General features: G+C 41.0%; 2 protein-coding genes across 15 annotated transcripts in view; one reads left to right on the top strand and one right to left on the bottom strand.

Annotated features, from left to right (window-relative positions):
• Positions 1–27,085, top strand: part of PDSS1 (decaprenyl diphosphate synthase subunit 1) — a 57,577-nt gene that overhangs the window by 26,345 nt on the left and 4,147 nt on the right. For 2 of the 5 annotated variants that reach the window (XM_027592298.2, XM_027592301.1), the window contains exons 6-11: positions 269–380; positions 479–588; positions 8,387–8,467; positions 8,574–8,687; positions 14,367–14,447; positions 17,542–17,770. In XM_027592298.2, the coding sequence (XP_027448099.1) occupies positions 269–380; positions 479–588; positions 8,387–8,467; positions 8,574–8,687; positions 14,367–14,447; positions 17,542–17,682 (639 nt within the window). In that variant the 3' untranslated portion in view covers positions 17,683–17,770. Of the gene's footprint in view, positions 1–268; positions 381–478; positions 589–8,386; positions 8,468–8,573; positions 8,688–9,051; positions 9,578–9,608; positions 9,749–14,366; positions 14,448–17,541; positions 17,771–27,085 lie in introns of those variants that run through there. The other 3 variants (XR_003519707.2, XM_027592299.2, XM_027592300.2) reach the window with 3 other exon arrangements.
• The window catches only part of ABI1 (abl interactor 1), a 128,710-nt gene continuing 119,606 nt past the window's right edge, over positions 17,982–27,085 (bottom strand). For all 10 annotated transcript variants that reach the window (XM_027592305.1, XM_027592310.1, XM_027592306.1 and 7 more), the window contains 2 exons: positions 23,705–23,890; positions 17,982–19,956 (listed from right to left, as the gene is read on the bottom strand). In XM_027592305.1, coding sequence (XP_027448106.1) covers positions 19,781–19,956; positions 23,705–23,890 — 362 coding nt within the window. In that variant the 3' untranslated portion in view covers positions 17,982–19,780. The remainder of the gene's footprint in view (positions 19,957–23,704; positions 23,891–27,085) is intronic.

Below are 27,085 nucleotides of genomic sequence, written 5' to 3'. Positions count from 1 at the left end.
ATGCCGTCATTCTCCAGGCCTTCACTTGCCCTGCTCTGAACCGGGGGGAAAGATGGGTAATCTCTGGGAACCGATCCAGTGCCAGTGATGTTCCGAATCTGTAACTGATTATTGCACGGACTCCTGCTGAGGACGAGGCAGGGGGGAAGACTTGGGGCCAAGATGACCCCTCGCTCCCATCCCGAATGTCTCCTCTGAGGAGCCAGCTCCACTGTGGGCTCCACTGCGCTGATGCTTTTCTCCATAAGTTTCTTTTCTTCTTTTCTAGGCTGTTCTTGCTGGTGATTTAATTCTTTCTGCAGCATCTATAGCTCTGGCACGAATTGGAAATACAACTGTGATATCTATTTTAACCCAAGTTATTGAAGATTTGGTGCGCGGTAGGTTAATTCTGACTTTTCTTCTTTTTTATTCAGTCCCCGTCTAACTAGCCAGGCGATCAAGCCATATCGCAAATGACCCCTTTCTTTCTTTCTAGGTGAATTTCTTCAGCTAGGGTCAAAAGAAAATGAGAACGAAAGATTTGCACACTACCTTGAGAAGACCTTCAAGAAGACTGCCAGTCTGATAGCCAACAGTTGTAAAGCAGTATGTACGTTCTGTCTTTGTTCAAGTTAAAAAAAAAAAAAAAGCCTCATAGCTCTTTCTTGGGAACTACTGTTCCTGGGGAACATTTCACTGGAGAACCTTAAAATAGTAACCAAAATCCCATGAGGTCATTGAGAAAAGAATGACATCCCCAAACAATGGACAGCTTCTGCCATGGGGTCCATTTTTGCGGTCTTCTGTTGCTAGGCGGACATTCACTTTTCATCTTTCCTCCCAAGAGCAGAATCAGAATAAGCCCTCTGCACTGGGTCTGATCTCCAAACTGTGTGATGTTTGCAACAACTTCTCATAAATAATTTCTTTCACGATTGTTGTCCCATATGCCATTTCTGACATTTTACCCTGAAAAAGTGGCAAAGTGCTGTGTTCTTAAATTCACTGTTTGCCCAGGAGAAAATGCCGATTAGGGTGTCCTAGTGTCCTTTCTTATGAGTAGTAGATGCTCCCGGTCTTTTTACATGATACATAAACGAGCCATTTTTCAGGGCACCCAGGTGGCTCAGTGGGTTAAGCGTCCAACTCTTGATCTCAGCTAAGGGTCATGAGTTCAAGCCCCAAAAGAAAAAAAAAAAACAAAACAAAACCCAAGCCGTTTTTCTTCGGATATAAATCAAGTGTGAACCGTAACTTTTTCTCTCCCTGGCCTTCCCTCCGCTCTTCTTTTTTTTAAAAGTCTGTATTCTCCTGAGTCTGTAGACTACAACATGTGGTATTCAGTGCTAGCCCCTAAACGAGAGCCGGTTCTCTCCATAGCATTGCTCATCTGACCGGCTGTCAGCCTAACCAACGTGGCAGAGACGAGTCCTGGGCAAGCACTAGCTCCTTGCGATCAAAGCAGCGACAGCGGGAGCCCTCCAGGGGCAGATGTACATTGCCCTCATGCGCTCTTAATATTCCTGCAGTTAAAGAGAGCTTTTCCTCGGGCCTCTCCGGTGAGAAAGGCCCCTTGCCAATAGTGTGTCAGTTCTGAAAAGTGTCAAGAAATGGATAATTGTGAGTCATAAAAGGATGAGGACATTTTCTTTCTAAAAAGACGTAATGGAAACTCTAAGAAATGTGAATTATGTGGAACGTGCTGGCCATGATTTCAGCCATTTTTGTCTTTATTGAAAGGGCCGATATTTTATTTCCAAGGAATTCCAGGTGCGGTTTTTTAAAATAGAGAGATGGATGAAAATATGGTAGACACTAGAATGCTGAATAAAAGAATGGCTGATTTTAAAAGGGGGTGCCATAAAGCTGTCACAGGAACCCTTCGTCGACCATCATACCTCTGATGGTCAAAACATCCATGAAGATGGAGCGCCAGTCTCATATGGCACGCTCGGGCGCTCGGTGGAGCTCACAGATGGTCTCACAAGCTGCAGATGGCAGTGGGAAGCACTGCAGGCTGGTGGGGCTGTTGGAACTGGACACGCTGAGAGTCGTTCACACACAGTGGACATCCCGTAGGCACAGGGCCGCAGTGCCCCATGAGGACCAGGCAGGTGCTAATGCCCACAGTGATCAAACCCTACAAAGGGCCAAGGAGAAGGACCCGAGGCACCAAGGAACGCCTGGATTGTGGTCCCTCTCCTCTCTGTTTGGGAAGCCAGATTTGTTCCATTACAGCACACGTACTCATTTATAAATTGCACCTCGTTCTTCACAGATTAGCAAGGCACCAGTAGACATGTATATTAACATGGCTCAGCCCTTTTTAAAAACGAAATGCTTTATGCTATCCACTAGGAGGCATGCTGGCGTCATCCCACAACGACCCACTTTCTCTGTGATTTATTCCTAAACCCCAGAACTGGTAGAATAATAAAGCAAAATCATAGTGTGAGCGTTCTAAATAAAAGATTCTATATTTAAGTGCCTATGGGTAGAAATATTCCAGAGGTGTTACATATTCAACATGGCTATTTTTATACTCCTGGTATTCAAAATGCAAAGACATGTGGGGCTCCAAAAGTTCATGCAACGCAAACTAGAAGTGCCAAAAAGAGGGAATACAGAGAATTTAAACATCAGAATTATTACGGAATAACTAATCAGAATTTAAGATGTCATAGGAACTTGAAGGATATTGAGCAGCTTATAATTTATTCTGTTAAAGACACCACCACCACCCCCTTAACCACTCCTTGGATTTTTAGTAGAAATAGTATAAAATCTAAGAGAGGGCTATCTAGGATTGTTTTAGGACAGTGGCTGATACGAAAATAGTAGTAATATTTTTAAATGAGTGTTATTTATTTGTATACATAGGCAGAATACATTCGAGCCTCCCAATGAAGGCCATGATTTGTTCCCCTAGAAAATCTGATGGGAATGAGATCTGAGAGGTCCAGTGCCCATCCAGTGTTAGTCAGTCAGTGGCTGAGCTGGGATTCGAACCCAGAACTGGGCATGGTAATCCTGCATTCATTTGGTTTTCTTTTTTTTTTTTTCTTTCTGAATTTCTCCTCTCTCCAGTGCTGCATAGGGCCTGGCATCAATGGGCTCTCTTCCTGTTACTTTATTTTCAAAGCCACGGTGCGCCACTACAGGATTTTGTTCTGTGGCTCGTATTTGCAGAACACTGACTTTTGGTACGATAGTCTTACCTAATCTGCGGATAGACCTTATTCCTATTTTGCCAACTGTCATAATACTGTCATAAGAAAGGGAGAAAAAATCTTCCAGTTCAGGATCCAATCCAGGTTCTCGTGTTGCATTTAGCAGTTGTGAATCTTTAGTCTCTCCGTCTGGAACAGTTCCCCGGTCCGTCTGGGTTCTTACGTTCCCTTAATATTTTGAAGAGCACAGGCCGGTTATGTTGTTGAGCCTCTCGAGTTGGGTTTGTCTGCTACTTCGCACACTGAGATACAGGGTATGCATTTGGGGCAGGAAAACAGAAGGGATGCCCCTTCTTGGTTCGTCGTGTCCGGGGGCACATGTCCTTTTACTGGTGATGTTCACTTTGATCACTTGATTGCGGTGGTGACTGCTCGGTTTCTTCACTTGAAAGTTACTGTTTTTCCCTGTCTGGGAAAGTATTTTGAGATTATGTAAATCTGCTTCTTACCAAACTCTCCAGTTTTCGCATCTACTTACGATGCTTTCAACTTAGTACCACGATGGTGGTGAATGACGGTTGTGTGAATTCTGTCATTCCTTCTACACCACGCTTCTCCAATAGAGTAGATCTTCTATTTTAAGGACGATTTTATCTATATGGACTCTTACATTCTTATTCTATTGCTGATAACCCTTTATGTTTATTTATTTAAATGCTGAAGTATCCTGTATTTGGCCAATGGGAAAGGCCCTTTAACCTGGCTCCTGTGTCTTGTTAATCCACCCCCTTCATTCTTTCCGCACTTTAATTTCTAGCAGGAGTTGTTCCAGGCTCATCTTGCCCTTCCCAGCACTGGGATTCATAATTTCTCCAAGGAGCCCTATTCTTTCTGGTGGAGAATGGTATTTAGAAATCAAGATCCTGCCCTAGGTACCACTGGGCCCTCCCAGTGGACAGAGCTAGGAGATTTTAATATGTGTATACGTGGATATGCATCTATCTTGGTCTTTTTATATCCCATCTATGTGTGGTGTTTATTTATTTTTATAATTATATAGTTCTTTAAGATTTTATTTATTTCAGAGAGAGATGGGGGGTTGCAGAGGGAAAGGGAGAAGCATGCGGGGCTCAATCCCAGGACCCTGGAATCATGACCTGAGCTGAAGGTATACGCTTAATGACTGAGCCACCCAGGTGCCCCTCACCTGTGTGCGTTTAAAACCATGAGGTAACCACACGATTCATTATTTATTCTAGCATTCCTTCTTTCCATACAGTTGACCTTTGAACCACATGGGTTTGAATTGCACGGGTCCTTCTGTGTGGGTTGTTTTTAAATAAATAACAGTATAGCACTGTGAAAGTCCTTTCTCTTCCTTACGATTTTTCTAATAACATTTTCTTTTCTCTAGCCTTATTATAAGAATAGAGGATATAATACATATAACCACAAAATATGTGTTAATCGAATGTGTTAATCAGTGAGACTTCTGGTCAACAGGAGTCTGTTAGTAGTTAAGTTTTTGGGGAGTCAAAAGCTATACCTAGATTTTCAACTGCAGGGGAGATGGGGGGTGGTGTCAGCACCCCTGACTCCCATGGTATTCAAGGGTCAACTGTACTTGTAACTCCTTTCCCCAAGAGTAAGAAGCTTGGGTCCTATTCTCCCCAATATATTTATTTGCTCAATCCCCTAGAATATATATACCATAGGGGCTTAAAAATTGGTAACTTCCTATCTCTGTTAAAACAAAACAACCCTAGTAATTCAGTATGTGTTTATAGCTCCTTTTGTCTTTAGCCTGAGGATGATACAATCAAAGATCTGTATTCAAAAGTTATCTTTCACCCCTTTTCAGTGTGGTTACATTATTTTTTGAAATACAGGTTAGGTTTTTTTTTTTTTTTTCTTTACTCCATTTCAGGGCTTCCCTCCCATTCTTAGGGATTTTGTGTTTGGGGTTGGAGGCTGCTGTCGTTTCGAGTGTATGAAACCATAACAAAGCTCCGCGAGTCAGAACCGTACGGCAGGTGGCTGCCCGCCAGCCCGGCCATCCCCACTCGGCTCCGCACCCTCTGCCCCCCCCCCCGCCCCCGAGGAACCAGGCTCAGTTTCTGCTCCCTCCTTCCTGTCTTTCTCGTTACACAAATGAACGGACGCACAGGCCCGGGGGGTCCCCTTCTCTCTCACAAGGAGAAGCACGCGCTACTCCCCCCTTGGCACCTTGCTTTCTTCGGTTAGGGATATGTGAGGGAGAGCATCCCGTGCTCTGTAGCCGCTCCGCGTCTTTTGCCCACCTTCTAGCGGGTGTTTGGTCCCCACCCCCCGCAGTTTTAAACAGCTCTTTATATAGTAAGAATACGAGCTCTTGATCTGTGATTTTATGTTGCCTATGTTCTCCCCCAATATTTTCAGTTGGTTTTTGACAACCTGTTTTGATATTTGTAACGTAAGAATGGAGCTCCAGTAATCTCCACTGTTTTTTTTAATAAGTAAGACACAATACATATATGTACGTCTTACATGGTGGACGCCCGCACGTCAAAGATAGAAACACCAAGTGCCAGGCGCCTGCCCGTGCGATCAGGACCGGCCGCCGCCGCCTTTCCGAGACAGGGCTCCGGAGAACGTTCCAGGAGGTGCGGCCCTTCCCCCACAAGAGGCACGACGCAACCTGGCCGTGGGCCTGCTTCCCACAGAACGGTTCGCTGAGCTCCGCCTTCTCTGCCTTAACCATTCCCTGCCCCCCCCACCCCCGTCCGGAAAGACGCGGGGCCTGTGACCTTGCTGGCCGTGGAGGGACAGCCGCAGGCCGCCCGTCCGCAAGCTGGGGGAGCAGGATTCTCTGCGGCCGGTGAGGACTGGCCTTTACACCGCGGTCGCCGAGCTCGGAGCGGAAATGGCCCGTCCCCGCCCGCGAAGCTGGAGGCGCCCACGAAGAGCAGCTCCCGGCCGCGTTAGCGCGTGGGAACGAGAGGTGGCCGGTGCGCGCCGACCGCTCGGCCGTGGGCGTCCTCGGGCACGTTACTTGACCTCTTCGGGCTTCCGTGCGGCGGAGTGAAGTGACTAAGAGAACGGTCTCTGGAGTCAGACCTCTTGGGTTCAAAATCTGATTCCGCCATTCCCCAGCCCCCTGACGTCTGGTCCGCACTCTCCGGGCCTCCGGGCCTCCGGGCCTCCGGCCTCCGGGCCTCCCTCATGAGTCCGTGAACACGTGGGAAACCTCAGACCAGGGCCTGCGCCTACTGGGAGCTCAGGCATTGTTCGCTCTTGTCAGCCATCAACCACAGAAGAAATGCCTATGGGACGTTGTGAGGTTTAACTAAGATAATGTAAAGTGCTCATCCTAGCCAGGTGCTCCACAAATTTTAATCCCGTGAGTTTAGAAATAGAATGGAGTTTTTAAATGTCTTTGACTTTTCAGGAAGGAAGCTGGCACTTCGGTGCCGTTTTGTGTTGAGGTAAGTAAGTGGACAGGAGGAGTGCCCTGGGAGTTTCCATCAAGAAAGGGGGTGTCCTCGTGTTCTGAGCTCAGCGCCTCCCCGGCTGCCCGAATCTCGTCTGCTCATTCATTCAGCCAAGTTGATGGATATCTTCTTGACTCTTGCCAAAGTTTCTAAATTGTGTCGCATGTGGTCTCCTAGGTTGGAAAGAGGACTTCCTCCCTGTAGCAGTTCTGAGTTTATTATTCACTCAAGGAAGCGGCCGCCTGACCTTTCACGACACGCACATTGTCATCTGAGGGCGTGCAGCCAAACGTGACACAGTCACAGGCCTTCTTGCATCATCAAAAACATCCTCAGGGCTGAGCAAATAGTGGGATCTGGCTTTCAGTAGCCGCGGTGCATGGGCACTGCCCAGCTCCGGTTTGTGCGTCCAGGGGATGAGGAGGAGGATTATTAGCAATAATCGCAAACATCTAGTGTTATAACCAGATGTCAGGCACTGTGCTGAGGTTTAAAAGTAGCGTGACATGCATTCCTTACAGCAACCCTACGAGCTAAGTGCTTTGGATCCTGCATTTTACACAAGGGGAAACCGAAGCACAGAAATACCAAGTAATACACTGAGATCACGTGGTGTCGCAAGGGGCGTAAGTGCGCCCCTAGCGGCCCGACTGCAGAGCGCCCGGCCAGGGGGCCGCGGAGGCCGCGACCGAAGGCGGAAGACCCGGTTCTGAATCATCAGTGACCCACGGCAGGCAGGACACCGATGCCATCTGGCTTTCTTGTGCACTCAGTATAGACATTTCCTCTCCAGTGAAGTCGATGCCGCTCCCCCGCTCCCCCCTTTTGATTTTTACCCAGCCTTTGTTTTCTAGAAATGTGGCAGGACCTGCTTAGCATGCTTAGCAGAGCAGTGGGAAATGCATTCAAGTGGCCAGTGGCGGCTAGGTTTTTTTGAGTTTTAGAAAGACTTAGAAGTCCTATTTCTCTTCAACTGAAAAGGGTGGGGGGGGGGGTCTTTTATGTAGCTAATTACTTCTTGCATAAGAAACAAACAGTAGGACCAGTGAAGACCCTTTGCTAATGAGAAAAGTGTCTGTGTGAAGCGCGAGCAGAGGCTGTTACAGTCATGTCAGAAAATAACTGCATTTGAGAAAAAAGTGAAATCACCAAAAATTATTAAAAGAAAGGAACTACAAGCGAAATGTATGGCAACATCGTGTGTGATTAAGCAGATGAGATATCTATTCCCCAAAAATGGCTAAATCAATAGAAAAATAAAAATAGAGCCAACATTTAGGCCAGGTTTGCTGAGTGCTAAAAGCAGCGAAAAAGAGGTCTTATCCTGGGAAAGGAGGGGTGGCAGGTAGCTTCCCTAGAATTTAAGAGAACAATCTGAGATAGAGGCTGGAACCCTTTCATTAAAAACGCAGGTATTCTGGGACGCCTGGGTGGCTCAGTCGTTAAGTGTCTGCCTTTAGCATAGGTCGTGGTCTCAGGGTCCTGGGGTAGAGCCCCACATCGGGCTCCCTGCTCAGCAGGAGGCCTGCTTCTCCCTCTGCCCCTCCCCCTGCTTGTGCTGGCTCTCTCTCTCTCTCTCTCTCTGTCAAATAAATAAATAAAATCTTAAAAAAAAAAAACAAACACCAACCCACAGGTACTCTGTGCATGTCTGGTCTCGTTCTGATGGCGGGATCTCCTGACTATGCATAATATGGCCTCACCACCTTGGCTGGCTGCCCTGCTCGTTGTCAGCAACTTACTCCAGAATTCTTTCTGCTTCAGGTCTCTGTCCTAGGATGCCCGGACCCAGTGGTGCATGAGATTGCCTATCAATACGGAAAAAACGTGGGCATCGCCTTTCAGGTTGGTCGTCCACTTTTTAGGAACGTGGCCCATTGGCACAGTGGGAAGGGCAGCAGTGACGCCCGGGATGGCCATGCTCCTGACATTCCTTTTTTCTGTTCGCTAGCTGATAGATGATGTGTTAGACTTCACCTCATGTTCTGACCAGATGGGCAAACCAACATCGGCGGACCTGAAGCTTGGATTAGCCACGGGCCCCGTCTTATTTGCTTGCCAACAGGTACGTTTTCCAAACTCCCTCTGACACGGTGCTTTGTATCTTCCGGGCACAGCTGACGGGAAGGTTCAGATAAGGAAGGCATGGGAAAGCATTTACATAAGAGACCTCAGATCTCGATTTGATCCTGGCATCTGCGACTGAGATGTTGGGACCAGTTATTGGACTCCTAAGCTGTATCTGTGTCCTTGTCTGTGACACTGAGATTTACAGCTTTCCTCCCAAGGGCTGTAGTGAGGAGGAATGGAGATAATGTTCAAGCTGTACTTTACAGATTAAATGCTGTGTGCATTTAAGGTAGCATTATGAGGATTTCCATATATTTTTGGCACTGACAAGGTGAATGGTTTCCGCATCTTGGTTTCAGGACTGGACTTGGGGTGTGCCTCAGAGCCCCTTAAAAAGGCACAGGAAGGGACTCCGAGCATAAGAAATTCCGAGAAATTCTGCAGTTCTAGAAGTTTAATGAGACTGCTGCTCTTAGCCTTGGCCATGGCCTCAAAATGTCAAGAAGTCAGTGGAATGCACTGCTAGAACCATAGTTTCTTCCTTCTCCAGATTGAGGGACTATCCATTAAGGAGGGAAGTAAAGCTGCCTTCATATCCTCCTTTATTGTGGATGAGAGCTTAGGAACTTCAGATGCTGCAGGGTCTGTGAGGCAGACATTTCCAGAACCTGCTCTGGAGCCCCCTCCAACATCGCTTGGGGCTGGGCCAAATGTGGTTTGAAGTAAGTGGGATATTGGCTGGCATTTGGACATCTTTTTCATAGATTTTCATCTTTGTAGTATATTTAATCCAGTTAAAACTTAGCAAAGCAATAAGATGTTCGTCACCATGCCATGAAATTAAAAATTAGCCCTTTGGTCAAAAATTTTAGTAACTTTTAGTCTTTCTGAGATTTTTGCCTCTGTTCTTTCTCAGAATTTACAAAGATAAACTATGTCTTCCAAAGAACTCAAGTGATTCCATTATTGAAACCAGTGACCTTGCTTTTGATCAATTTCTGATCCAAGAAAGGAGAGCTCATCTTTTATCCATTGTCTAGCAGAGCTGTAACCCGGGTAATTCTCCTCGGAGGAGGCTGATGAGGGGGCCGGGGGTGGGGTGGGGCTGGGCCAGGGGGCAGCAGTCAACGGAGGAACAAGGGCTCCGAACAGAGATGTTGCATTGTGGAAATATCCGTCCTCACTGTCAGGCTCTGTCCTCGCAGAATTTTGAGACAGAGGTGAGGAGAAGGCGTGCTATAAATGGGTCCTTTCTCCTATGGAGACTAACTTGCCGGCCCCCAAACTCAGGGAGAATATTTTTAAAACGTGTGCTAAGCTCTGACAAGAATTTATAAAACCCCCTTGTACACATGAAAGCATGAGCAAGGAACATTTTATTTTTTACCATTAGCCCACCTAAAAGCAGAGAACTCATGGGCCCTGTAAATGTAAAGGCATGCCCGAGGCTAGAAAGATCAGTCACCACGTGCCGTCTAGACAACTACGAACAGTAGTCGGCCTGCTCCCGAGACCCTGGTTAGCGAGTGTGAGCGAAGATGCCTTTAGTGAAGCCCTGAGGTTATCAAGGCGACTAAGGAACAGGTCTTTTCCCGAAAGAAGCTCGCAGTCTACCAAAAAGCTTGGGGTGTCGTACTTTTAGAAATCCTAGTTACAAGTAGTCGTCCTGAGCCCCGGGGACACGAACAGCTGAGTCTGTGATTGAGAATGGATGCCTCTTCTGATTGCTTCACTGTGAACGTATTTCAGAAGAAACTAATTTGCTTTCCTCTACACAAAGGAGTAGTGAATAATTCTCCCTTCAGACATAGTGGGTCAAAGTCAGGGGGGAAAATGGGTCACTCCTACATATGAATTAGTGAGTAATACATAAGAGATTAAAAATGCCGGGTTAAAAAAAAAAAAGAGGCAAGGAAAGGGAACCCACAAAAGCTTACAGCACCCCATACCACAGTGCTCTGGGTGTCTCACTGGGAAATGCAGCATCACAAGGCACCCACTCACCCTCACCAGACAGCACCGTTCCCATCCGCCCATAAGGCGGCAGGAAAAGGAGTGAAAACTCGCGCAGGGCAGCCCTAGAAGAGGGAACACACAGTGAGCCTGAGCAGGAAGTGACTCTGGACAGAGCTTGTTTCCTAAGTGGACTGGCTGTTCTGTCCCGTGGCGCATAGGCAAGAGGTACTCAAGTTAAAGTTGTTTTCAAAGAAAACATCAAGTGCTCGCTTCGGCAGCACATATACTAAAAAAAGAAAACATCAAGTTTAGGCTCTACTGTGGGTTACACGGTCAAAAAAAGGGGATTCTGGGGCCAGCACTGTGTGAAAAGATTTATGGGGCCAAAAGTGATTTTCGAGTAAAACAAATTCCAAAATAACAGGAGACTGTGCAGTATCTCCATTTAATGAAAGTGCATTGTTTTCATGGTTTGCAAAGGATTCTTTCATACAGTATCTCTAATCTCACAACTCCTCTTTGTGGTAGGTATTATGCCCACTCTACAAATAAGAAAGTGATGCGCAAACTTGGCCAAAATTAGACATCTGGTAAATGGCACAGCAGACAATTAAACACCAACTCCTCTAAGACCAGTATTCCTTTCACTCCTCAATGTCTTATGGCCAGCGCGGACATTGATGAGAGCTTGTCTGATCCCCGATCCCCGGTGGGGCTTCCCACAGAGCAGGTAACTCGAGTGCTCTGGGGCTGGCGACGCTCCAGAAGAGCCTCTGTGTCAGCCCTCCGGATCTGTCATCAACCTGCCCATTTAGCAGAGTCCTTGTAAGATGTTCGTAATCTTTTTCCATAGGTGGGTGAGTTTTGTCTACCAATTACTTAGTCTTTGAGTTTTTCCATCTGCGAACCCTTGAGTCTCGACCACAACAAGCAACTTCGGGAAACCATTTTTCCTTTTTAACACAGTTGTTGTCTTGACGGGAATTTGTTAGACCCAGCAACTTAATAGAAACTCCCTGTTTTTGGAATTCACTATTTTCGACATCTCTCCAAAGAGATGTCTGGATAACAGTTAGTACAGGGGATTTTAAGAAAAATTCTGGGATTTCTGGAGGGCTCCCAGTGATGACGGTGTCCTTCCATCTGTATGTGTACACATATTTTCTGTAAGAACAAAAACGTCATGTCAGATCTTTTAAAAGAGCATGTAAGTTGGATCTTGAGCTCTTCAGAAACAAAATAGAAGTGTTTTTTGGGTTTTTTTTTTCATAAGATTACATTAGTTCTCAATCCTTTAAAAGATCATTTCCTTTCTTCTGCTTCTCTTATTTGATAAGTCACCAGACCTAAATGTCATCCTTAGCCGCACTTCCAGCCACCCTCAGCAGCCCCAGCCCCCGCACCAGCTGTATGGGCTTCTGTTAGTGTGACTAGCTGGTCCCCTAGCTACCCAGGTTTTGTTTGCGTAAGCTCACTACATTTACTCATCACCTTTGTAGTTTAGTTTATGGATACATTTCACAGTTAGAATATGGTTTGTCCTACGCTTTTTTTTCCCCCTAAAGATTTATTTCAGAGAAAGAGAGAAAGCAGTGGGGGAGGGGCAGACTCCCCGCTGAGCGTGGAGCCGAACACAGGGCTCGATCCCACCACCCCAAGATCATGACCTGAGCCGAAACCAAGAGTCAGACACTCCACCGACTGAGCCACCCAGATGCCCCTGATTCGTCCTACTCTTGAAAGGTCTCCCTGTAGGCCCTCCAACTAAAACAGCCTGGACAAACAAAAGTTTCCTTATTTCTCACGAAGCCTGCAAGCAGGCAACTGTTGTTCCTGTCACGCTTCTCATTTCTCCTCCACGTACACAGTTAAGGGGCCGGGGATGCCTAGGGGAACAGTTCAGTATTTGCATATTAAAACTGCACACACCACATGTTTAAAGGAAGGATGTAGCCACACTCGTTACAAATATTTTCTTCAAACTTTGCTGTCTCGATGCTTTTTATAGTAAAAGGAGTCAGCACACACAGCACATTTTACCACCCTTGTTGGTACTGCAGAAAAAGCTCACATACCATAAACGAGGTAATTTTACTAGACGCCCGGGACAGTGTCCTGTCAGCTCTGAGGATATGGCCTTCCAGAAGTGCAATTTTGGAATGCGGTTTTAAGACAAATGCTTACTTGATTTGGCTTTTCTACCCCTAAAATTGATTGATGTGAGCTTCCTGATGTTTCCTGTGAAACTTAAATTGTTCTATTCTTAAAGGCCAGTAACTCAAACAAATTACTGGTTTTCTTTTAAGAACTAACCATTTGCTGGCCTTTACGTTTTATAAGCATGTGAGCAGCCTCTACATGTTTAGAACTTTGTTCCAACGCATACTTTGCTCTGAAAGGAACATTCTTAATTCTTCACCTGTCATCATCCAGTTGAGGTTTTTCTATGTGTGCCCTATTTTTTCTTCTAGGATTACTAATACCGTGGTGGTGGTTACAGGACAACAACTTCAGGCTCACTGCCAGGGAAAAGCTGGCAACTGCCGTAAGCACTGATGTGTCCAGGACCAAAGCTATCTTAACTCTTACGTCAGGGAACCAGAAGCTGCTAGAGCTCACGGGTCTCAGCTCATTTGGTTAAGCTCCCTCACGACACTGAAGGGGAGGCTAGGACGCACAGGTCATGGAGCTCACTCGACTACGGAGGCACCAGGACTAGAGCTCCGGTCTAGAAAATGAAGTGATCTGGTGTCCTGACTTCCTGGTTTTGTTAATGGCGACAATTCTCCTGAATTGTTCCTACATGTTGCAGAATATAGATTTTTATCTTCAGTGTACCTATTTTCTTTTTTTCTCTCGGTGCCACAGCTTAACTTTGGTCGTCTTTAAAATTAACTACAGTAACGTGACTGGCCTCTCTACCTCCTGTAATTCAGTGGTTCTCAAACTTGGCTGCACATTAAAAATACCGGGAGTGCTTTCAAAATCTTGATGCCCAGGCCAGACCCCACCCCAGCCAACATAATCAGAATCTTTGGGAGCAGATCCAGGCAACCATAAGCTTCCCGACTGACTCCAGCGTGCAGTCAACACAGCACTCCCTGCTCTGATCCACTTGACAAGCTGCTGAGGTAGAACTCTGCTCATAATACCCTCTGCTCAGATACCTCAGTAGCTTTCAAGTGTCACTCAGGTTAGCACTAAAAGTAGAATGCCTAATTCCCACCCTCATCCTAGGCTACTGCTTCTCAAAATGTCAGCAGAGACCAGCAGAATCCATATCATCTGGGAATCTGTTAGAAATGCATGCTGAGGCCCCAGTCCTACTGATCAAGGAAGGAGTGGCCCAACAGGCCTCTGGTGATTCTGGTGCAATCTAAAGTTTGAGAACTGTAAGAGAAGCCAACAAGGAGATTTTAGGGATGTAGTTTGTTCCTTCGCTCTTTCTCACTCAGTGTTGGACCCAAGAATAGAATAGAAAGAACACCAGAATGAACAAGGATCAACAGCTGCCTCTCCTGAGCATGAGCTCAGTCCCTGGGCATGGAAAATGGATGTCTCTCTTAGCTCTGCTTCTTTAATTGCTACAATTTATTGCCCCCACCACCATCTAAACATTTAATCACCTTTTTGTCTTTTCCTATTGTTACAAACTTAGTGTTAGAACATTTGATTTTCACAAGAGCAATAAATAAATATTTTCTTTCTTTATGGTTAGTTCCCAGAAATGAATGCTATGATAATGAGACGGTTCAGTTTGCCTGGAGATGTGGACAGAGCTCGACAATACGTATTACAGGTATGATTATTTTACAAAGAAATAAGGCAGGAGCAGGTACAACGCGTGGCAGAGTTCTTTAACCAAATAATGTAACAAATTTTAGATACAAAACCAAGTGTGGTCAATTCTTGACTTGACAAAAACTGAGAGAGAAACTTGTAACTCTTTTTTCTTCTAGAATTTTTTAAATTTTTTATTATGTTAATCACGGTACATCATTAGTTTTGGATGTAGTGTTCCCTGATTCATTGTTTGCGTATAACACCAGTGCTCCACGCAGAACGTGCCCTCTTTAATACGCATCACCAGGCTAACCCATCCCCCACCCCCGTCCCCTCTATCTTCTAGAATTCTTTCTAAAGACTAATTTAAGTGGCCTTGGGTAAGGTTTTGGACACTAGGATTTTTTTTTAAAGCTACCCAAGTGATTCTAATGTGCAGTGTGGGCTGAGTCCCCCTGGTTTGAAACCAGTCTTCCCCAAATCCACTGGCAGCATTGCTGTCCTCCTGGCACCCAGACGCACCTCCTGGTGCAGGCTCTCACTTTTGCCACCCCCAGGTTATCGGGTGCTCGCAGCTGTCACCTCAGTACTGGCCGTCCCTAGTCCCTCAAGAAAAGAACCCACAGAGGCGGACTGTTTCACCTTCAGGGGCTGAGCTTATTTCAGATACACTGCCACACATCCTCAGAACTTTTCTGTAGAAGCCAGATCTTTTTTACATATTTTCACTTTCGATAACTATCTTTTGAGAATGAGCTGTTTCCAAAATCCAAACCCAAAGTCGTTTGGAGCCAGTAGATCTAATGAATGAGATGGGGTGAGCAGTTTATTAGTAAGCTAATGTGTGGTCTATGGTTAATGCAGTACTTAAAAGAATTCCAAATAATTACCTTTCAGACTTCCAAAAAGCAAGACCCCCTCCAAAGGATGTATTTCCCTTAACTCTATATTGTTAAGCATCACCACCTCTTTGGAGGGTAGTCTGGCAGTACTAGTAAAAACTCAGTATGACAAGGGGCTGTAACTGATAAAGAGGTCAATGTACCTGGGAGAGGTTCTGGTGTCAGAAATAGTATTACTGAAGGCTGAAGTGAGAAGTGGGACTGAAAAGAGGGAAAATTAACTGTTGCTCTTAACAAAACAGTGACGAAGATCCAGCAAGCCTAGGCAGAAATGCATTTTAGAAAGGTACAAGAATGCTCTTAAATTCTCCAAAGACCTCTAAATCCTAGCACCCTTCACCCAGAGCTCCTTCCTAATCCCTATTCCTTTATTAAATATGAATGGATTAGGATTTACTTAGTAGGATTACTAAACGGTTGATTAAAGCTTGCTGAGTGAGACCAAGATAAACAGGAATATTCAGGGAAAAATATTAATGGGGGTGGAAAAATACTGTTTCCCTATAACAAGAAAAGGATATTAAAAAAAAAAGTACAAGCTCTAAGAAAAGTCTAAATGATTGTGAAAAACTAGATCCAAAGGAGGGTTACAACGTGAAATGAGCAAATCTTCAAAAACGTAAACAGCAAGGAAAGAAAATGAGAAAGGCTTTGAGAGGATCAAATACGATGAGGTAACAGGTGTTTCAGGAAGAGAATCCAAAAAGAAATTAAAGAGTGGTCAGGAGGCTCAGTGTACAGCAAAAACCCTGGATGCTAGAAGGCAGTAGGCAAGGCCTTCCAAATGATGAGGAAACATTTTAAACCTACAATTCTATATCCATTCAAACCATTCATTACATATGAAGGCAGAAGTCATCATCACACTTATAAAGTTGATTTCCAGTACCCATTCTCTTGAGTGAGTTATCTGTGGATGGATTTCAGTAACAACATGGAAACACCACAAAAGAGAAAGCTGTGGGCACTCAAACCAGTGGAATGAACTAGAGTTTGATGGAAACCTGCTGGGGATGGCAGCTGTCTGGTAGAGCTGGAAGGCGGTCAGTCTAAGCAGCCAACAGAATGATGAAGGCAGTGGAAAGATTATGGATCAGACGGTTACATTCAAAAGTAGGCTTCTGTACACTAAGGCAGAGCAAACTAAAATGCATCCTATTTTCTGTCAATTGGTAAAGTACAAAAAAATCAGAGGCCTGGGTGGCTCAGATGGTTGGGCGTCTGCCTTCGGCTCAGGTCATAATCCTGGGGTCCTGGGATCGAGTCCCACATTGGGCTCCTGGCTCAGCGGGGAGCCTGCTTCTCCCTCTCCCTTTCCCCCCTCTCCCCAGCTCGTGCGCTCTTCCTCTGTATCTCTGTCAAATGAATAAATTTAAAAAAAAAATCTAAAAAAATAAAAAATAAAAAACCAGAGGCTTTTCCGAGTGACGTTAGGAAAATTCTGTTCTGAATGACAGCGGGCTCATGAGCTTGGAACGATGGGGAAGGAAATGAAGTGACAGTACATGACTTGATTCTGTAGTAAATGTATCTTTACATCATGGAAACAGTGTTTTATTAGTGTTCAGCTTTAGAACCAACATAAAAACATGGCTCCAGAAGAGAATGCAAATCTCTATTAAAGAACACTGGTATCCTTGAGATTAAGTAGTTGGTGCTACATAATGACAAAAGTAACTAACAGAAGAACTAAAGATGGTAATAGGATTCAAATCAGGAGGTGTAGGGTGGATGGGCTAAATCCTCATATTTCTCAGCAGAAAGGCAATAGATAATAACTAAAGTGGCTAATTAAGACATTAAAACCAGCAGATAAAGCTGGTGTCTTTGGAAGAAGAGAACTGTTGATTTCCGTCATATGCGCTCTTTTATTATGTGTATGTTCTTTTCTTAACTTTGTTTTTTACTTAAAAATTTAATACTTAAAAATAAGGGAAAGTAGGTGGCTATTTAATATTAATGAGTTAGTTGCCCTGCATGCTGATAGAATAAAAATGTGCTTCAATCTGAGAAAAAGTGCCTCAACACAGTAGGCAGAGGAAGCTGGAGTGATGAGTTGGAGAGAGAGCACTTGAGACTTAGTTTGGCTATTTATTAACCTGATCTCTATAAAAATATTTTTTAACTATCATAGCAGGAATTTAAGAGCTGATCAGTGAGTGATGTGTCTGTCCTCTCTTGTTCTGTCTCCCCCCCCCCGCCCCCAAGAGTGACGGTGTACAACAAACCACCTACCTCGCACAGCGGTACTGCCATGAAGCAGTAAGAGAGATCAGTAAACTTCGACCGTCCCCTGAAAGAGAGGCCCTCATACAGCTTTCAGAAATTGTACTCACAAGAGATAAATGACAACTCTTTCTGTTATTTCTGGCAGCTATTTTACCAGACTGTGCCTAAAGAATTTTGTGAAATATATTTTGCTTCATGTGCGGATAACCAAAAATCATTTCAAAGAATCATTTCAACCTTATTGATGGGCAATTTTTTTTTTATTGACAAAGTTTTTCAGAAAACTTTTTAAATGTAATTAAACTATCCGAATCTGTCACTCTAGTCCTGTAAATTCTAATCGAGGTATCTTGATGGTTATATGTGGTATTGTTTACACTGTTAAGATCCACATGTAAAGCCATTAGACAAATAAATAATCAATGTTAAAATGCAAATGGTTTATCGTGTTTCACCATAGGAGTAAAGGTCACAAAAATTGTGAAGTCTACATTTCAATCCACATTAGATTTTAACAGTATCCAAAATTTCATATAGGAGAATGGTTTATTATAAAAGACTGTACATAAAATTTAGACAACAGGTTATATACAAAATTAAGAGAACATTCCACTTGGAAAAAATGAAAAAGGTAGCTAGCTGATCACTAGTGATACTGAAATCATGTTTAAAATTAACAAAGGCAAAATGCATATACAACAGTCACATTGATTTGGTAGCAATAATGGCCTTTAATTTTCAGAAATAAATGTTTTGCACTAGTCTTATCATTTTACTATGCTGTTATAAGTCTGTAACGCCCAGTACATAACTGTAATTTGAAATCCAAACAAATCCTCAATACACAGAAACCCATACTTGAGTGCTCTACTTTAATATCCTAGGCAATACAGAATTACACACAAGAAAAAAACATCCCTCCAACCTTCCCTTAAATTAAGACGAGACACACAAAGTGCATGTGTTGCATTTCAGTTATTTCAAAAGACAGTATAAATCTGTTGGTCAGGTATATTCCCTGTTCACTGATTAATACATGATCCACCTTTTTTCAAATTATTTTCTTTTTAAAACCTTTTATGTTGCTAGTGCCAGGTAATGGATTAAATAGCGCCTATTCAAAAGTCAATTGCACCCACTTCTACAAAAACAACATGTAAAAGATACTTATAATTTCCTTTCATTGAACCCAGTATACAACAATCCACTGGAAAACCGAAGGACTAATATGGCAGTCCTTAAGAATTTTACTTAACAGAATGTGCACACTTTAACACATTTTCTTAGCTCTGAAAAAGTTACTTTAGAAAAGGAATTCAGTAGATTGACTTGTAAATACCCATCTCAGATTTTAAATCTGCAAAAATCAGTCACTGCCATTGGGACAGGTTGAGATAAGGCTAATATTTTTTTCCAAGTTAATATATTGAGAAAATAGAACCATAATTCTGCAATAAATCAGTATCTTTTATTTATTCATTTATTTATTCATTTATTTATTTATTTTAAAAGCAAACCAGTGAATGAAAGGACAAAAACCTTTGGTTCACTTATATATTTATGAATGGAAAAAATTTATAATGCAAATTCACTCATTAAAAAACTTAGGTACAAATTACATTAGAGATAACCCTTTGTTTTGTTTCACATGGAGACCTTAGAGACTCAATTCATTTCAAGAGACCTAAGTACAAGTACTCCAAGTAAATATTACACAAATTGGAAGCATCTTGGATTTTTTACGTGTATTTCAATACATAAATTTGTACGCATGCTTTAAACAAATAGTATATTTCAAGAATGAGAAAGTCTAAACAAAAAGTATGACCAGCACCAGGATTGAAATTTTCTGATTTTAATATTAGTCTGACATAGCGTTAGTAACCATGCTGCACTGAAACATGTAATGGTACAATCTGAATCATGATTTGTTAAATATTATACCCCAAACCCCCAGAATACTTAGGCTGGTCATAAAGTTAACTGTGTAAGTAAGTACATAAGCATAATCAGTTATGGACAGCCTCTCGTATAAATTGCCGTTTAGCAATACACAAACTGCCTCAAAGATGTATGCTTACAGGTAGACATTCAATTATACCAATAAAACAGCATGTCCTGAATGGGCAAGTTTTAAAACATTTTAAGACAATTCTGTTAACCATAATAGTCCCAAGTATGACTGAGTAATAAGAACCTACTTTAAAAGCAAAAAAGTTTAATCAGTATAGTGCATGATTGATTCAACATAGTTCCCAGGGAACAGACCAGTCACTCGATTGCAGACTCCTTCATACCAGCCATCGTCATTCTTCTTTATTACGTAAATGATTGCACCCTCCATAAATGATAGCTCATCATCCTTGTCTTTTGTATAATCATATATTGCCACAACTATGGAAAGAACAGTTGAAATACCATGGTAAGTGCACTATTTCCAACATTTAACTGAATTTTAAAATGCAATGCCAGTTAAATCTATAGTATAGCAAAACCAACTATTTGTACAAATACTATTAATTCTTACATCAGTAAGAACAGGTGATTCAGTGGCCAACCATGTGCCTAAATCACTGGCCTCATCATAGGACCAAACTGACAATTTGACTAGAGAGACATCCATAGTTTCAACCTATCTATCCAGTAAAGATCCCTGAATTTTCATATTTATTAGATGTTTCATTTGTTCAAATATCAACTAAGCACCAACCATTGCAAAACACCATTTTCCAAAATACGTAGTGGGCAAAGCTACAGAGCCAATCAGTAAATCAGGTAACAGCCCAAACTAATCTGAAAATACACATATCCTGGGAGGTCAATCTCATCCTACTCACCCACAGAAAATAAGCATGTAATTTATGGGGCCAAACCTAGATTGTTTAAAAGAGTATTTACATACTTTAAAGGTCAACTGGATTTTTTTTTTTTTTAAACAGGGAAATAGGTGTGCAAAGACCCATTAATTAAGACTTAGAGAACTGTTTGCAGTTCTGTGGTATTTGATTACTTTGAGTTCAAAATATTCACTTCCTTTGTAAACAGTGGAAAGGACTGTGGAAGGACAGTCATCAAAACATTACTAGTTTTCCAAACAACTGCTTTATGAATTTAATTGTTCCTTCATTCTGCCTGATAGTTCTAAAGTTATATGCAATTTTCTAGTATATGTGAAAGATTTTCATTACCCCATGTTATCTTTTTTCTTAAAACAGTTCTTAGGACACTTAAGATATTTTGGAACTCCCTTTTCCCCTGAGAAAGATAACTTCTCCAAATTATTCTGAATTAATGAATTATAAATAAGGAAGACACCTGAAGTACTGATCCATAGCACCATTCACAAAATTAAAATAGGCAACCTTTTTTTCCCTTTACAAAACTGTATTAAGTAAACTCAAGTCCATTCTCCTCCATTTTAATCCTGCAGCAGAATCACAGTTACAAGCTCACTGACCTATCCAGTTTCCAAAAAACCCAAAAACATACAGAATAAATAATACTAAATTACTATCCTGGTATTACTTTTGGCTAAGTAACCATTCAAGAAAACTGAGTGTTTACTAGAAAACCATTAGGAAGGAAAACTGTAATAATTTAGTCAGTTAACATATTACTTAATTTGTCAATTATTTATTAGCTTCAGTAACAATTTCTTTGTATTCAGAGTCACAATAGGTTAGAGTTTGTGTGGTGTAGAGGACTTTTAGACGGATCATGACAAAAGCCTGACACCCTCAAAGTTAGAAGAATGAAAGCTCTCTTTTCCTCATGCTTCTAGTTCCACTTAGACAAAGAGCTGGTAAGAGTACTGAACCAAATTAATTGTTTGTATTTTCCAAGTCCTTTTGTAAATGAATCCTAGTCATTCCCAACTTCCCCTCCCCAATGTATGTATTCTCTCATATAATAATGCTTACTGCTGAGTACTTAATCATTAACAAGTCATTGTCCATTCCACTCTCCAGAATCTTAATTCATACAAAGAGCTAAACTCCCCCTTCTGCATGTACTGTAGGATTTTTTGGAACTCATAAAAGTTTCATACTCTAATCCTACTTCTAAATGATAAAAATTTGAAGACAGCTACTTAGTTCCCCTGCAATCTTCTCAACTTAGAAATAATGCTTTCAACTGTTTCACATTATAGGTGCACTTCCTAGATATTTTGCCTCCTGATATTCTCCTCTTGAAGACATTGCTATCTGCAGGATCTTAAAATGTGGTACTCAAAACTAGACTTAGATACCAGTGTAGTATAAATGGATATGATCAGATTGGTATATATTAGGTTACAGTTCAGCTAATGTATCCTAAGAATTTCGCTTTTGGAACATTCATGTCCAAAACATTCATGATTAATATATTCAACGAAATTCCTATTAAACCAGGTCTTACTCTTCTTGTGATTATAAAGGTGACTATTTAAAAAGACTTGAAATATAATCCTACTAAATCTCAACTCTCTGATTTAGACTACGGGTCAGCAAACAATGGCCCATGGCCAAATCCAAACCATTGCCTTTTTTGTAAATAAAGTTTTATTGGAACATGGACATACCCACTCACTTATGTACTGTCTGTGGCCGCTTCTGTGCTGCAACAGAAGGGCTGAGTAGTTGTGACAAAAAGACTATGGTGGTTGGCAAAGTTAAAAATATTTCATTTTTGCAATACAAACGTATCAAATTATTATGTTGTACACCTGAAATTAACAGAATGCTGCTGTGTTAATTATACCTCAATTTTTTTAAAAAAGTTAAAACTATTTATTATCTGATCTACAAAACATGTGTGATGACCACTAACAAGACTATTACTTCAACTTGTAAAGCCATTTTGTAATTCTGCTCTATTGCCAAGTGTATTAACCATTTTATCATTTTAAATTGATCAATTTTTATTAGTTCCATATTAGTCCCAATTTAAAGTTAAATTTGCTTTTCCAAACCAGGAAATACAGGTGCACAACTCAAGACTACTTAAGTTTATTAACCTCATAATAACCAAAACATATCTCTATTTAAAGGTAGAGGAGAATCTAAACATACACTATTCAAGATTTCCTGAACAGTATGTAGAATATTCACAGTTTAAAAATATTTAAAAAGGTACAGCCTAGAGAATCTAGTCAATGGTATTTTAATAGCTTGTACAGTAACAGATGGCAGCTACACTTGTGGTGAGCACAGCATAACCTATAGAAATGCTGAATATGTTGTAAACCTGAAACTAATATAACATTGTGTCAACTATACTCAAAAAATTTAAACACACACACACACACACACACACACACACACACACACACACAAAGGAAAACAGCAAATTCCCTTTTAGCCATGTATTCAAAACCTTGGCACAAAAAAATGCTGCTGGTCTCAAGAGCTAAAGCTACTTGCTTAACATCAATTAATCGAGTAAAGACCAATGGAAGGGAATATATTTCAAAGGCAGTCAAATATGCTTAACTACGTTACAAGCATTTTTCAAAACTCGACAAATACAGATTTTAAAACAACACAGAGCTGGATGAAGAAAAACAATTAACTATAAAAACAGGATTTCTTTCTTTCCTACCACTAGTTTCTTAATACGTAATTAGAATGAATGTCAGGTAATTTTGATAATTTTGGATGTTAAGAGTTATACATCTCATAAAATGAAATTCTAGTGATCATCTTCTCTTCTACAAGATCAACTAACTGAAAACCTTAATTGAGGCTTTTTCTCATGATAGTCTCAATATATTTTTAAATATTTAGATATGAAAGGTTTCTAAGAGCTTAGAAATTTTGTTTTAAATCTTTACTAATTATATAACTTTAGTAAGTCATTTAACTCCTTTTCTGTGCCTTATTTGTTTCATCTATAAAATGCAAACAGGCAAGTTCACCTCCAGCTGGAAGCCTATGTCATTTGAAAACCCACATCTAACATCATAACATACTTTTAAACTTAAAAAAATAAAGATCATCCTTTATATTGGAAATGTATAGGAAATAAGGCTTAACTAAATTATGTTGGCTGGTAAAGCTATTCAAAGGGTTGAGAAACACTGGACTGGATGTTCTTTATAGCTCTAAAATTCTATAATTAGGTTAGTTTCCTTTACCTCAATTCAATGATGACTGTACCTTACCTTTCTCAATATAATTCTTGGGGGCCCAGGCAGGATCCCCATCTGCATATGGATCATTATACTGAACTACTGCAGCCTCTTCATCTTCATAATCCACTGGAGGTGGTGGTGGCGGAGGTGGAGAGTCATCAAACATGGGAATGTCATCTGGGGGAGGTGGTGGTGGTGGAGTTGGACTATCAGCAACTAAAAGAATTTAGATAATTAATTTGAATCAGAAATTACAGTAAATGAAAATTCATAAGTTAAAAGAATTTAAGAAAGCTCTAATTTGTATATAGCATGCACTATAATAAAACATGCAATGATTAGAAATAAAAGCTTGGTGTGTTAGAGCTTCTACTACTCTTAATAATAATTGTGCAATAATAAAATAAGCTAAAAATGAGAGTATTAGGAAGTGCTACAAATTAATGAATGCAGGAAGTTAGGACACAATGTCTCTTTTTATAAGGATTACAGGAGTAAAAAAGTTTCCTTACTCCAAGGCTCGGACCAGAACAAATGTCACCTTTTAGTAAGCGTACCTCCTTAAATAAGCCTTATGTCACATTTCTCATTATTTGGACTACTGTAAATGTTATGTTATACTGTTACATTTAAGGTTTGATAACCTATTCACTATGCACATTCAGGTCCCCGATTTTAGCTTTTAGTTATCCTTTAGTTCCCCAGAAATAAGCCTCCAGTGGGTGGATATTTATTTTTATCTGTTTTAATCGAGAAAAAAGTTGGCAGTATCAGGTATGCTTCTATGTGTAGGTTTTCTATTCTTTTATTTAAATTTTAATAAGAAATTAAATTAGAAAATAATTCCAAGCTAATACAAAATCTCATTGAATATTTTCAGAAATGTCTATAATTCATAATCAACTTTTTAAATACAGAAAACAAGCTAAGAATTTTTGCATTATTGCTAGTAAAACTTAAGTATGGGACGGGGGAAAGACTCGATTCTAAAGATCCAATTTTCTAAGAATACATCCACAATAAAGATTTTTAAAATAAAGTGTTGCAGAAAGATGTAATTAAAAACAAACAAAAAGGAACTTATATCATGCAAAACAATAATGACTCATACCTCAAGTTGTAGATGGGTGTGGTTACATGTATGTGTGTGATTTAAATAATCGAACAGTGAAATGAGAAAATGTCAGGCTAGAACTATGCTCCCTGAACTATTATGATACCAGGTAACAAGTGCTCCCAATATTAAGGAATTCAAAGCTAGAACACACAACTAATTCTTAATTTGAATTTCTGATTCACAAATTTCTTTGAAAGTTAAAGATGTGAAAATGTTTTGACAAAAACTGATACAAAGAATTCTATAATATCCGCAGGGGAGAAATTCAGAATACCAACATACTAACTCAAATGCCAATTTCTGGGGCTATTTATGTAATCAAAGCATGCAGTCATAATCTATTTGTAGTACAGGTTTTAAAGTTTACTCCACCCTATTCGGAATAACGTGCTGAGAACATAACCAAGGGATCCAGACTTAGAACATCTGTGGATAATAGCCCTACTTCCATAACCACTTCAATTCTGTGATTTTTATTTGATCCTGTCAGGGGACGAGAAAGACTATGAGAAAATAAATCCTGTGTAGTGATGCTCATTCTGAAGGCTATCAAGCAGGTCTACAATTTATTTTTCCATCCAATGCTTGGATCCTTTCTGCCCCTTTCTCCATAAAGCTAATATTATTGAGAGGAGAAGAAAATGGGTATGAATCCATCCTAACATCTAAGAGCCACAGCTCATATCCTTAATTTGGCTTAATGATAAGTTATGTGTTTGCCTGAATCCCTAAATTGCATTTGACTTATACGTAACTTACCAATTTCATGTTTTCACTCAATTGTCTTCATGTCCCACTGCTGTGAATCTACACTGGCTTATCTCCAAATCATATATACACAAGGGCAGAAGTCTGGTCAATCTAATTCTCTATGCATAATCCTTTGTCTAGCACCACACATAATTAGTTCAAAAATGCTTCCTGATGTTAATCATACACAGATGTAAACACATGGACTTTTTTAGGGGCTCATGTCTTAAACTGAAGCACATTTAGTAGGTTAACTGCTACAGGCATTTATTATCACCAATTTTGAGTGCCACAGGAAACTGCATATTTAAGAGAAGAACAGAAAATTCGTACTCCATAAAACATGTAAGATACTGATAGTTTATAATCAATCTTCCTAACATGCTTTCAAAGAAAACAGATCCTAAATAAAGCTGCACATTCTGCAGCACAAGTAGAATAACTGATTCCAGTTCATAAGTGTGGGGAAAAGAACTAAAATAAAATATTAAGTACCATGGTCCTCCTTAGCAAAAAACATGCATGCCCATTAATACTGAGTTTCTATCAAAAAAAAAAAAAAAGCTGGGGTGCCTGAGTGGCTGTCAGTTAAGCTTCTGCCTTGGGCTCAGGTCATGATCTCAGGGTCCTGGGATAGAGCCTTCCTCCGGCGGGGGGGGGGGGGGGGGTCCTGCTTCTCCCTCTCCTTCTGCCTCTCCTTCAGCTGGTGTGCGTGTGCTCACTCTCCCTCTAATAAATAAATAAAATCTTTAAAAAAAAAAAAAAAGTTACCAAAATGCTAGTCAATATGCTTTGGCCCCACTAAATGGATGTTTATTATGGCTATCTTAAAATATTTCCTCCCCCTTTTTGTCTGTAAAGCAGCTCAAAATTTTTAAACTCTTACAGCATTAAGGACTAGCAATTTACCCTTATTCACGTCTTCTTAAAAAAATAAGATTCACATTTTTTTATAAGTTTAAACATACTGGGAGTTTTCAAACAAATGTTAACAATAAGGACAGTTTACACTCAGAAATTTCAACATTTTGGAACTACATTTTATAAAAAGCCCATTCAATCATACATGTTTCTTAAAGGTACAAACTTTGTCTTAGATTATTTGTACTCTTCCCAGAGCCTAGCACATAACACTGAATAAACAATTATTTGACTGGAGGAAGGGAGGAAATGTGGAGAATTACACAACAGAGTCAGCAAAAGCCGAACAATGGAATTTCCCACACTGTAATCTCCTGGAAGATGGGGTAATCATGTGGGTTACACATTTGTTCAAACCATTCTAAAATTTATTTGCATGGCAATGATCCCAAATGAAGTAAATCACTACTAGACCACCTTACCATCTCAACCTCAACAGCTATTTTGGCCTAGTGTAATCCAGTAATGGTGGTATTTTTTTATTTTGTCAAGTAACATTCACTCTGATCGTGTAGTTAGGATTATACATCTTCTGGAACCTCAAGATAATTAGGCAGCAATATAAACTACTCTATCCTAATCAAATCCATATATTAAAAGAATTTCCAAAAATCATTAACCTG

This window comes from Zalophus californianus, chromosome 9, assembly GCF_009762305.2.
Source record: "Zalophus californianus isolate mZalCal1 chromosome 9, mZalCal1.pri.v2, whole genome shotgun sequence".
NCBI lineage: Eukaryota > Metazoa > Chordata > Mammalia > Carnivora > Otariidae > Zalophus > Zalophus californianus.
The sequence above is the reverse complement of the archived record's forward strand: the minus strand, read 5'-3'. Positions and strand labels throughout refer to the sequence as shown.